Source organism: Macrobrachium nipponense, chromosome 31, assembly GCF_015104395.2.
Source record: "Macrobrachium nipponense isolate FS-2020 chromosome 31, ASM1510439v2, whole genome shotgun sequence".
NCBI lineage: Eukaryota > Metazoa > Arthropoda > Malacostraca > Decapoda > Palaemonidae > Macrobrachium > Macrobrachium nipponense.
The window spans coordinates 17,764,990-17,778,796 of record NC_061093.1 but is presented as its reverse complement, the minus strand read 5'-3'; the positions used below and the strand labels follow the sequence as shown (position 1 = coordinate 17,778,796).

The following is a 13,807-nucleotide window of genomic DNA, read 5'->3' as shown; positions in this document are numbered from 1 at the left end:
GTGACGTCGAATTTCGAGCGGATATAAAAGAAGTTTAAGTGACAGCAAAGGGAATGAAGCAAAAAGGATTATCCTCGAGTGGCTAAACCAGGGTTCAGAAGGAACGAAAGTCATAACAGGATCTGCAAGGGGGGGGGGGGGGTGCGAGGGGGCAGTTACAAATTTCTATAATCTATGGTATATTTCCAAAGAAAGCTTACACGTGAGATATACCAAGTTGTTAAAACAACGACTGGCCCTGGGGTGGCAAACACGTCAGTAGATATTATTTCCTGCTTAATGCAGAATTCGGGTAAGGTCCATAATGGAAATGAGGATAACTAAATAAAACTCTCGGCAAACGAAAGCAAAGATTAAGCTAAACTGCTACCTAAAACATGATAGACTGAGCAAGGAAAGAGGACGGTAACTAGCCAGGTATTAGTGGATGTGTCACTGAGCAACAAAAACTACATTTTCTGTTTCTCTTGAATCAAACCTTGAGATGGAAAGAAAGTGATGACTAGCAGCCAAATGTGAGCTCCAGTGCCATGTAATTTAGTGCTACAGAATTTGTTGTCTATCATTTAATCAGCAGTTAAGAACTTGCAACAATGTAGCCACTATTGACACATTACCAGTACCCACAATTTTACCAAATGACCCGATCTAAAATCCCTCTAACTTCTGACCACAGATCAGACTTACAGAGTCCTTACACCTCCTTATTATCCAAAGGAAACTATATTATCTTTTTATTCAAAGGACCTCCCTTTAAAACTCCTAGACCTATCTACTCAGCATCCTCCTTTTTTATCCATAGGACCTCAATTTAAAACTCCTAGACCTATCAACTCAGTATCTCCTTTTCTATCCATAGGACCTCAACTAAAAACTCCTAGACCTATCTACTCAGCAACCTCCTTTTTTATCCATAGGACTTCAATTTAAAACTCTTTCGCCTATCTACTCAGCAACCTCCTTTTCTATCCATAGGACCTCAATTTAAAACTCCTAGACCTATCTACTCAGCAACCTCATTTTTTTATCCATAGGACCTCAATTTAAAACCCTTAGGCCTATCTACTCAGCAACCTCCTTTTCTATCCATAGGACCTCAATTTAAAACTCCTAGACCTATCTACTCAGCAACCTCATTTTTTATCCATATGACCTCAATTTAAAACCCTTAGGCCTATCTACTCAGCAACCTCCTTTTTTATCCATAGGACCTCAATTTAAAACTCCTAGACCTATCTATTCAGCAACCTCCTTTTCTATCCATAGGACCTCAATTTAAAACTCCTAGACCTATCTACTCAGCAACCCCTTTTTATCCGAAGGACCCCAACTTCAAACTCCAGGGCCCATTTCTCATTTCTCTCGACAGATGTCGGCTGTACAGGCTTCAACCTCCAGGTACCAGGACAGACAGAGAGAACCTGTCAAGTGACAGACTCCTTCGCACCTTGCGTCAGTGACCAAGGCTTCAGTTTCTACCTGCCGGCGTCGTCCCTTACAACAGTGCCCTCGACTTCTTCAACTTCTACAACCGTGACTACGACCCCAACAACAACAACCTCTACCTCGACCATGACCACTACGTCAACACCCACAACCAGTACCACTACCCCAACTACAACTACAACAACCCATGAGACTACTACAACCTCAACAACTACCACAACTCCCACAACTACAACCTCCACAACTACCACAACCCCTACAACTACCCCAACCTCTACAACTACAACAGCCCCAACAACTACCACAACACCTACAACTACCACAACACCTACAACTACCACAACACCAACAACTACTACAACCTCTACAACTACAACAACCCCAACAACTACCACAACACCTACAACTACCACAACACCAACAACTACTACAACCTCTACAACTACAACAACCCAAACAACTACCACAACCCCAACAGCTACCACAACATATGAAGCTACCACAATTCCTACAACTACCACAACCTCTACAACTACAACAATTCCTACAACTACCACAACCTCTACAACTACAACAATTCCTACAACTACCACAACTCCTGAGACTACCACAACCCTTACAACTACTACATCCCCTACAACTACCACTACCCCTGAGACTACTACATCTCTTACAACTACCTCAACCCCTACAACTATCACAACCACTGAGAGTACTACAGTCCTTACAACTACAACAACTCCTGAAACAACCACAACCCCTGCGACTACTACAACTACCATAACCACTGACAGTACTACAACCCCTACAACTACAACAACTCCTACAACTACAACAACCACTGAGGCAACTACAGCCACTACAACTACCACAACCCCTCAGACTACAACAACTCCTGAAACTACAACAACTCTGGAGACTACCACAACCCCTATGACTACTACAACCCCTACAACTACTACAACCCCTACAACTACAACAACCCCTACAACTACTACAACCCCTACAACTACAACAACCCCTGAGACTACTACAACCCCTACAACTACAACAACCCCTGAGACTACTACAACCCCTACAACTACAACAACCCCTGAGACTACCACAACCCCTATGACTACTACAACCCCTAAAACTACTACAACCCCTACAACTACAACACTACAACCCCTACAACAACCCTGAGACTACTACCCCTACAATGAAGACTACCCCTAAGACAACTACAACTACAACTACAACAACAACCCCTGAGACGAACCCCTACAACTACAACAACTACAACAAAACCCCTGAGGACTATAACAACCCCTACAACAACCACCCCTACAACTACAACTTCTGAGACTACCACAACACCTACGACCACTGAGACTACTACAACCCCTACAACTACCACAACCCCTGAGACTACAACAACTACTACTCCAACTACCTCAACCTCTACTACTACAACACCAACTACGACTACTACATCATCAACAACAACCACTACAACTACTCAACAACCACCACATCACAACCAACCACACTACCCAACAACACACTCTACAACCACCACGACCCCAACTACTACAACACCAACTACGACTACTACACCATTAACAACAGCTACTCCAACAACAACAACCACACCTACAACCGCCACGACCCCAACATCCACATCTACAGCCACCACGACCTCAACTACTACAACACCAACTACGACTACTACACCATCAACAACAACCACTACAACTACTCCAACAACAACAATCACATCTACAACCACCACAACCCCCACAACCACTCGAACTTCTACAACTACTGCGCCATCTACAAGTAAGTCCAGTAGAAGGCAAAAAATGTTCAAAGCTATATATATATATAATTATCACATCACCGCGATTCATATAGATCATTCGAGCTACAAATGTCCTTTAACATCTAATTCACTCTACCTCGGAATTGATATATTTTCATATGTGTAACGAAGGGGAATTTTTTAGTTGATAATAATTTTGTCCCCTCATGGGATCGAACCACCGTCCAGTGGACAGGAACGAAATCAGGACGGCCTCTGTTGGCCGACTTGATAATGTCACTAGGCCGTCCTGATTTCGTTCCCGCCCACTGGACGGTGGTTCCATCCCATGAGGGGACGAAATTATTATCAACTAAGAAATTCCCCTTCGTTACATATATAGCTCGAATGATATATATATATATATATATATATATATATATATATATATATATATATATATATATACGAGGGGGACCCAAAAGTAACCGGAATTGTGTCATAGAATTTTATTCAGTTATTGTTACATGTTTACAGTCTTATCACTTTCAAAGTATTCTCCATTTGAAGCAATGCACTTATCCAGACGTGTTTTTCACTGTTGAAAGCAATTCTGGAACTCTTGTGAAGTTATGGCTTTTAATGACTCCGTCGTTTTCTTCTGAACCTCTTCAACGTCTGCAAAACGTTTTCCTTTGAGGGCTTTCTTCATTCGGGGGAACAAAAAGAAGTCACAGGGAGCAAGATCGGGTGAATAGGGAGGGTGGGTAAGTGGGGTCATGCCATTCTTGGTCAGAAACTGTCTCACACTCAAGGCGGTGTGCGAGATTCCGTGAGACGGAAACGCCCCGACCTGTGGCAAAGTGGAGGGTGGTGGCTTCATCACGACAATGCGCCAGCGCACACCGCCTTGAGTGTGAGACAGTTTCTGACCAAGAATGGCATGACCCCACTTACCCACCCTCCCTATTCACCCGATCTTGCTCCCTGTGACTTCTTTTTGTTCCCCCGAATGAAAAAAGCCCTCAATGGAAAACGTTTTGCAGACGTTGAAGAGGTTCAGAAGAAAACGACGGAGTCATTAAAAGCCATAACTTCACAAGAGTTCCAGAATTGCTTTCAACAGTGGAAAACACGTCTGGATAAGTGCATTGCTTCAAATGGAGAATACTATGAAGGTGATAAGACTGTAAACATGTAACAATAACTGAATAAAATTCTATGACACAATTCCGGTTACTTTTGGGTCCCCCCTCGTATATATATATATATATATATATATATATATATATATATATATATATATAATAATCTATATATATATATATATATCTATCTTTAAACTTATCTGTCCATTTAAAAATGAACTTTTTTTCTATATGAAGGGTTCATATAATTTCAAATAGAAACAATCTAGGTCTAACTTTATTCAGTTGTAAATTTTTTTTTCGAGTTTAAAATTTCCTTCAAAATGTTGAATTTACTTTTCGTTGCATACAAAGCGTAATTCCAAGGGTAAATATAGTGTAATTAAGTTGTGCGTTATTTTGCATTTCATTTTTAATCGTCTACATTTACGTCAGTAGTTTACTGCGTCTGTGGTTTAATCTTTGCAAGGGCTCTTCTCCGGATTATTAATCAGAAAATGAGTCGTGGAAACTACTAACCAGTGGGCACTCTACAGGTGCTAACTCGCGAAGCTTCAAGTTAGCCATCAAAGGGTTAACTAATAGGTATCTCGGGATAGTCTTCCAACATCAAACTGCTAATAATACGACAAACGATTCAATGCGAAATTATTCTTTATAGCGGAGGGGAGAAGGCATAGTTTAAATAAGCCTAGTATTCGAGAAAACTATCGAATTCGGAACTGAAATCATCAATTTCGAGAAAATTAAAATGCGATTATTAAAACATCATTTAAATGTGAATTTACGATATTCTAAAAATAAATCTTATGTGGGATGAAATTTAAAGACGCAAAGTTTTAGCTGCCGGAAGAATTTTATTTTTATCTTCAATAATTTTGGAGATATTAGCATTTGAATGGCGTTAGGGCCAGGCCGGACTGGACCGCCAAAAATGAGCACGTTCCAGTGATGACATCACTTTGCTCGTAACTCGGTAAACACGGTTTGAATCCCTCAACTTTTAGTATTCCGTCTTTTCCACTCAAAATAAATAAATAAATAAATAAATAAAAATAAATAAATAAATAAAATAAATCAATTAAGCTGCCCAAATCTTTCAAAAGGCCAGTCAAATAAGTTTCTTTACGCATTTTCCAACTACTTTTTCTCTCCTTCAACGTAAGTCCATTCTACGTAGCCAAAGAGATATCCGTAGGGGGTAGTACCGTCAGCGCACCTCATGCAGTGCACTGTAGGCATTATTTAAGGCTCTTTGCAGCGTGCCGTCGGGCCCCTGGCTGCAACCCCTTTGGTTCCCTTTACTGTACCTCCTTTCATATTCTCTTTCTTCCATCTTACTTTGCAGCTCCCCCTAGCAATTGTTTCATAGTGCGACTGCTTTGAGGTTTTCCTCCTGTTACACCTCTCAAACCTTTAATTGTCAATTTCCGCCTCAGCACTGAATGACCTCGTAGGTCCCAGCGCTAGGCCTTTGACCTAAATTCTATATTCAATTCAAAGAGATATCAAATCCATTTTAGAAGACAAAATATTTAAGCAATAAAAAAAAAAAACTTGCATGCCTGAAAGCAATGTTTTCGATATAGATTAATGTTTGTTGCGGTCTGTTGTAAATAATTTAATGAATAAAAAACTAAAGAAAAATCAGAGAAAGTCCTGAGCTTCATTATCAAACTTCCAATAAAAATACCCATTAACTAAGAGTGGGAATCTTTTTTTTATTATTCTCATTGGAATGCATTTGCTTTTTGTCCATTCTCATAAGTGTGTGTATCTTCTATTCTCATAAATGTCCGTGTTTTTTATTCTCATGATTGTGTATATTTTTCTACTCGTCAGTGTGTGTTTTTTTCATATTCTCATAAGTGTATGCGTGTTTTTCGTTCTCAGAAATGTGCTTGTGCCTTTTCTATCCTCATGAGTGTGTGTTTTCGTATTTTCATTAATGAGCGTGTTCGTTTTATGTTCTCATAAGTGTGAATTTTTCTATTCTCATAAGTGTGTATGTATTTTTTCTCTTAAGTGTGAATTCTTTTCTAATCTCATAAGTGTGTGTTATTTTCTATTCTAATAAGTGTGCGAGTGTTTTTTATTCTCATAAGTGTGCGTGTAAATTTTTTCTATTCTCATAAGTATACGTCTGTTTTTTCTATTCTCATAATCGAGCAAGTCTTTTTTCCTATTTTCATAAGTGTGCGTGTGTTTTTTTCCTTACAAGTGTGCGTGTGTTTTTTTTTCCTTACAAGTGTGCGTGTGTTTTTTTCCTTACAAGTGTGCGTGTGTTTTTTTCCTTACAAGTGTGCGTGTGTTTTTTTATTCTTATAAGTGTGCGTGTGTTTATTTTATTCTTATAAGTGTGCGTGTGTTTTTTTATTCTTATAAGTGTGCGTGTGTGTTTTTGTTGTCATAAATGTATGTGTGTTTTTTCTTATTCTCATAAGCGTGCATTTTTTCTTTTTTCACAAGTGTGCGCTGCGCACGTTTTTCTATTCTCATAAGTTTGCATTGTTCTATTCTCTGAAATGTGCGCGTGTTTTATGTCTCCTCATAAGTGTGCGTGTGTTTTTTATAGTCTCACCAGTGTGCATGTTTTTCTATTCCCATAAGTGAGCGTCTTTTTTCCATCGCCATAAGTGCCATTTTTTTTCTATCCTCCTAAGTGTGTGTTATTTTTCCCCGTGGCAGCGGCGGTTCCTTGCAGCAGCCAACTCACCTCGAGCGTCGTCGTCAAACTGATTTTGCAGTCCAACTCGAAGGGCATCACGTCAATGCAGACTATGAGTGTCAGCGCTCAGAGTCTGTCGGGGGCCACATCGACTGTCAGCCAACCAAACAGCTGTCCTTCTGGCAAAGTGGCCATCGCAGTGAGCTGTGACATGTCATCTTATACTGTAAGAAAAAAAAAAAAAAAAAAAAAAAAAAAACATACATTAAAAATAGGAATACTTTTTCAATATGAGGCTGATGTCTGTTACATTGTATTTCAACCTCACGTTGTATATTTATGTAGCCGTATAATGCATCATTGTCATTACCTAGATCAGTGGTTTTTAACTTTTTCATCACCACGACCCCTCTAAGTCCTTCCCTCCACGCCCCCCCCCCCTCCCTTGCATCTATTAGTAAAAGTCCCTCGCAGATTTAAAGGGGAAAAAAAAGAGAAAGTGGATGGGTTTCGAGGTATAGGGAGGGAGGTCAATAATTACAAAACATGGTCAGCCCAACGGGTCTAACTAGAGTAGTAGCTTATAGGAAACTAACGTCATAAGTCGATACTTTTGCATTTTTCATAAACTTCTGAATATGGGTTCCTCACTCTTGTGAAGAGAATAACGAATATAATTAGAGAAGTTTTCATTTTCCCTTGGGGCTTGCGCCTCCACTGGAAATTGCTGACGGTCCCCATATAGAGAACCGCTGACCTAAATTGTCTATGTCCTTCTTGTTGTTGTTGTATTAAGCCAACACTTCTTGTTGGCACGGGCCTTTTCCTTGTTCGGCCCGTAGAACTCTGTGTCCTTCGCCAGCAAAGCTTTATATGCCGTAAAGACAAATTTTTCAGCAGAGCGAGACAAACAGCTACGCTTGCTAGCCTGTTCTTCACGAATATTTCAGTCTGATACATTTACTCTCTGTCTTCTTTTAGGTCAAGCATCGTCCCTTATGACCACGACCTGCGAAGAAGTCACTCCTTCCTCAACAGAAGCGGCGTGCTCTTCAGGATATGCGTTCACAGGAGGTGTTAAGCAAAACAATGGCGTGATTGACAAAATCACGTGCTGCAAGTTGAACTGATTGCAAAGAACTGGTCATAACTGAAAATGTTTCTGAAGAGCCAGGCAGATGAGAAACGCACTACTGTAGATTTCAGGCTGTGCCGTTGAAGGACAGGAGAACGAAAGCCACTTCTGAAGGCGATTCCAGCGGTTTCTGTGTCCACAGGAGGACTGGACCGTCTATGTAACAGAGAGACGAAGAAAATGGATGACGAGGGACGCCATCCAGCGCCGATTCCAACAACTACAATAAGACTTTCTTTCAGGCTTCTTAAGAGCCAATCTTCTCTGAAAAAGAGGCTCTTTGAGGAAGTGGAGTCTAATTCTTTGTCAGTCTGAGCCGTAATAGGTTTTTATTAATATCATTATCATTATTTTATTTTCAGCCAGGCTTGGCATGTAAACTATTTCCTTTTCATGACAACATCGAGTTGCTTGCAAGAGCGGGGTCTCATCAGCAATGCGTTGTATAACTAGTAGATGTAGTTTTGGACGATTTGCAAAGCGTATATTCCATGTACTGTATTGTCTCACAAACATTATGTTACAAGCACTTAACTTTAATTATCCATAGATACACTAAACCGCGCAATATCAGTGTGGTGTTATACAACCTTATTTTTTTTTTAAATGTAGAGAGAAGCACATTATAAAATCATGTTCTGGGTATGCACTTATGAGGGGAGCGAGAACATAACTTAAAGGCGAGCGTCTGTCTGATGAAACTGTTTAGCCTACACAGTACTATTTCAAACAGTTACTATTTCCAACTACGATGGCAAATACGAAAAGTACTGATCGGAAGACATAAAACCATTCCGGCGTCACTCGTCAACAAAGAGAAATTGCTTGACAGAACGTCTGTCGTATGACAAATCTTTTCAGGAAATATGTCAGTCTATCGAAAGACCAAGAGGGATCGTATCCCAAGACACGCAAACTGTTGTCTTTAAATAAAGTTCAGTGAATGGTTTGGTAGACGACAAGAGGAATTGACAGGGCAGTGTGGTTTTACATGAAATGAACATTGAAAACCCGATTTTTAAATTCTACAGGATCAAATGAAAGGCAAAATGTTTTTCTAGACAGAAACAATTGTAAAATAACTGTTGTGTAATCGCTTTTTTAATTCTACAGGGACAAGTAAAATGTATGCTGGGTTCCAGAAATAATAATAATAATAATAATAATAATAATAATAATAATAATAATAATAATAATAATAATAATAATAATAATAAAGTCAATACTACCTTGTTGTTCAAACACGAAAATAAATTCCTTAGACTTGCGAGAGCCTGTTCGGCTGTCCTTATCAGTTTCAGACAGCCTGTTCGGCGTCTGTCCTTATCAGTTTCAGACAACCTGATCGGCGTCTGTCCTTATCAGTTTCAGAAAGCCTGTTCAGCATCTGTCCTTATCAGTTTCAGACAGCCTGTTCGTCTGTCCTTATTAGTTTCAGAGACACTGTTCGGCTGTCCTTATCAGTTTCAGACAGCCTGTTCAACTGTCCTTATCAGTTTCAGACAGCCTGTTCGGCTGTCCATATCAATTTCAGAGAGCCTGTTCGACTGTCCTTAACAGTTTCAGAGAGCCTGTTCGCCTATCCTTATCAGTTTCAGAGAGCCTGTTCGTCTGTCCTTATCAGTTTCAGAGAGCCTGTTCGGCTTTCCTTATCAGTTTCAGAGACACTGTACAGCTGTCCTTATCAGTTTCAGAGAGCCTGTTTGGCTGTCCTTATCAGTTTCAGAGAGTCTGTTTGGTTGTCCTTATCAGTTTCAGACAGCCTGTTTGGCTGTTCTTATCAGTTTCAAAGAGACTGTTCAGCTGTCATCAAATTGTCTTGTTGAGGGCACCAAAGGGTGCCCTGAGAAAGCACACTAGGGCCAGCAAGAGCCCTAACAAAGAAAAGGAGAAGGAGGAGAAAGGAGGAGGAAGTAGAATTATTCAGGTTCATCTCCAGAGTGAAACATCACCCACTTCATCATGGAAAGTAACAGCCATTCTTAGAGATGGTAAGGAAAGGCTTCCTTCAGAGCAATTCAAAGGCTCGCTGGGAAGAAATACACAGAAAGAAAAATGATTGATTAAATCACTGAATGGAGCAAATGACGTCATTCATGAATAAAGAAGAGAGGGTCTTCCAGAATTCCAGCAAACCAAGGATGTATGAGCGCTACATCGATGACACCTTCGTCAGCGCCGACTTCCAGGACGAGATAGAGCAGCTGCGATGTGCATTCCATGATCACAGCTGCCTTTCCTTAACAACAGAACACTGCCAAGACCGCCGCCTCCCATTCCTCGATTCAGCACGAAGATGTACACGAAGCTGACGAACCTGCGTTTGTGCATGAAGGAGAGAGCAAGTGCCCTGAGAAGTATAATCCGCCCTTCGTCAGGAGGGCTCTTTTGCACTGCTCTTCCTGGTACGACACACGCAGGGAATTAGAACGCACGGCCCAGGTCCTCGTCGAGAATGGCCACACTAATCGTACTGTTGATGCTGTGATAACGAAAAACATCGAAGATTGGTACCTCCATGACCCGTCCCGACATCCCAGAGCCCATCAAGCTTTTTTACAAAGGGCACTTCCACTGGAGGTATAAGGAGGGCGAGCAAGCCCACAAGACCATCATCGAGGGAAATGTCACCTCCACCAATCAGGATAAGAAAATGAATTTGATCATGTTATAAAACAAAGAAGACGAGCAGCCTGGTGATGAGGGACAACCAAGCGCCCCCCACTGCTGGATCACCATGCGATTCTCCAAGCACGATGATAGGACTCCTGCCACAGGCAGGACTCCAGACATTCATTCCCAGACACACTACTCGAGCGCTCGCACGGCTGAATCCCTGCGACCATCAACTTTTCTACGGGCTGCTCTATGAACAAAAGCCCGTGCTGGCATAAGCCAAGCTTAATCAGAAACAACGACCATCAACGCGAGATCTCCAACTTCGCCTAAGACCAGCTCGACCAATCAGAAATCAGCTCTAGGATTCGAGCCACTATAAATACCGGCATGCATTCTCCATCTCTTCATTTCTACTGCTGACCAGCCAAGAAGATGACCTACGAGAAGGTCGAAACGTCTCGATAAGCCGGAGCTACACCAGCATTAACACCAGCTGAACACTAGAGACAACCCCGGCCTGACATTGACCTCGCTTATGGAATTATACTTAGACCGAATGACAACCCCTGCTTGACCTGGACCTGAGATCAGCCATTCCTGTACACCAACATACTGATAATACCAGTATTGACAGCAAAATCCTTTTCTAAATAAAATATCACATTCAGCATTATTTAGATTTCTCCTAATATGAATATTGGCCAATTATTAAGAAGTATCGCTGAGGCAGAGAAGCGAGTAATGAGAAAAATAGATAAGATAATATATAACATTAATTTGCTGAATTCTACCAATTTATTCAACAGAATTTGTTTAAAAGAGGGTCTTCTTCTAATACCCCGTTTCAATGACGTCATTTTGCCTGTCGAGAAATCAATGAATCAGCCTCTGATTCTTGAGCTGACGAAGTTTGCTCTTTATTGATTGAGGCAATCAAAGATTTTCCTCTCATGTCTCAAGGGATCCTTCGACAAAGCCAACCCCAGATGAAGATTGACGTGTACTCCTCCTATGACCGACTGCCGCTACATCAAGGGTTGCCAACGCGACTGACTACTGACCAGGTTCCTCCAACGATTGAGTTATTCTTCACGAACCTTTAAAAAGAGTTACTGTGTTCAGTAGTTCTTCACCTTAATCGGTGTATGCATCTCTTTCAAATCAGCAGTCAGTTCTCGCACCCCCTGAATTGCTGAAAAGAAAGAAGCTAACATACGAAGTAGATATGATGTGTATTTATCTTTAGCTCAGAGTACTGCTGTAGTAAAATAATAATAATAATAATAATAATAATAATAATAATAATAATAATAATAATAATAATAATAATAATAATAATAATAATAATAATATAATAATAATATTATTATTATTATTATTATTATTATTATTATTATTATTATTATTATTATTATTATTATTATTATTAATTAACTTATTGTAATTATTATTTATATATTTTATTTTAACTTTATTTTCTGCAGAAAAAAATAGCCTGCGTATATAGAAATATATTTTGCTTTAATTATTCATAGGCCTCCTCGCACCCCTTAGGAACCGACTTCAGAATCTCTGGTAAAAGATTCCGAAGAGAACAAACGGACGCATATCAGTGAAGGAAAGACAAACAAACACAGGAGTTATTCGGCGATTACGAATTGAACAAACGAACGCATATCAGTAACGGAAAGACAAACAAAGGAATTATTCACCGATTTCGAATAAAACAAAGGAACGCATATCAGATGATAGCGACAAACAAACAAAGGAGTTATTTACCGATTTTGAATAAATAAACGAACACATAACAGTGAAGACGAGACAAAACAAACAAGGAACTATTCACTGACGTCTCCTAATTTGAGGAGGGCAAATTTAGGACCTTTTTGCCTCCCCAGTGACCCAGAAAGCATTTTTGACCAGTTAAACAACGACCAAAGCCGTTGTTGCGACGCGCATAACATTCTCGCCACGACAGAAAAAAGGAAAAATAAAAACGAAACGACCAGTCGCTTGTTATTCGCGAATCGTCGCAGGTGAATTGAGTTTTATGGTCGGTCTATTGTTGGCTGCCGTCCGGTTATGAATACGACTATAAAGACTGTAAAATTAAAGACGGGGGTGAGGGGTGGGGCGGCGGTCAACTGCGAGGTCACGGGTAAAGAGAGAGGAGAGAGAGAGAGAGAGAGAGAGAGAGAGAGAGAGAGAGAGAGAGATTCATGTTTTGAGTTCTTGTTCAATGACACCAATGTCACCTGTTGCAGCTAAGTAGGAGTCTAATGTCAGATCCCTTAGGAATCCCAGGAAGGATTATTTGGGCATGGAGGAGGAGGAGGAGGAGGAGGAGAGAAGAGGAGGAGGAGGAGGAGGAGGAGGAAGAGGAGGAGGAGGTTGAAAAATCAGGAGAGGGGTATAACCTCTGACATCTTACGCAGGAATAGAGGACAAAAATATAAAGAGTGACTTATTTGTCCTTCAAGTTTTATATATATATATATATATATATATATATATAGATATATATATATATATATATCTCAATAATAATAGTTGAAGAAGGATAAAATTGTTAAAGGTCACCATAATAAATAATAAAAGCATCGCTGGGAGTAACAGACCCGTCCGCTGGGATTTACGCTAAATGTTAAAAATGCTCTGATTATAATGAATGAACGCCAACTTTCCATAAATAAAGGCTATCAATCCACATTACATTCATTATTATAATAAAATTCAAAACGTATCCTTAAAGCGGTAAATTTATACACATACATACCAGATGTGAATGCTGTACGCGCTCATTACATATACATATGGTATATATATATCTATATATATATATATATATATATATATATATATCTATTATGAAATGAAGGATGCGCCAGTATCCCTGGCCTCTCTGAAGGTTATAGCCCAGATTCGGTCATTTTATCTGATTTCCTCCGAGTCGTTAGCCATGGCTGTATCTAACTCTGTCGACTCAGTCTGAAAATACAAGAAATGTA

General features: G+C 40.1%; 1 protein-coding gene across 1 annotated transcript in view; it reads left to right on the top strand.

Annotated features, from left to right (window-relative positions):
- Positions 1–2,969, top strand: part of LOC135206773 (mucin-2-like) — a gene marked incomplete at its 3' end in the record, with an annotated part of 58,834 nt that extends 55,865 nt beyond the window's left edge. The window contains exons 3-4 of the mRNA XM_064238266.1: positions 1,370–2,606; positions 2,744–2,969. Of these exons, the coding sequence (XP_064094336.1) occupies positions 1,370–2,606; positions 2,744–2,969 (1,463 nt within the window). The remainder of the gene's footprint in view (positions 1–1,369; positions 2,607–2,743) is intronic.
- Positions 2,970–13,807: the final 10,838 nt, after the last annotated feature.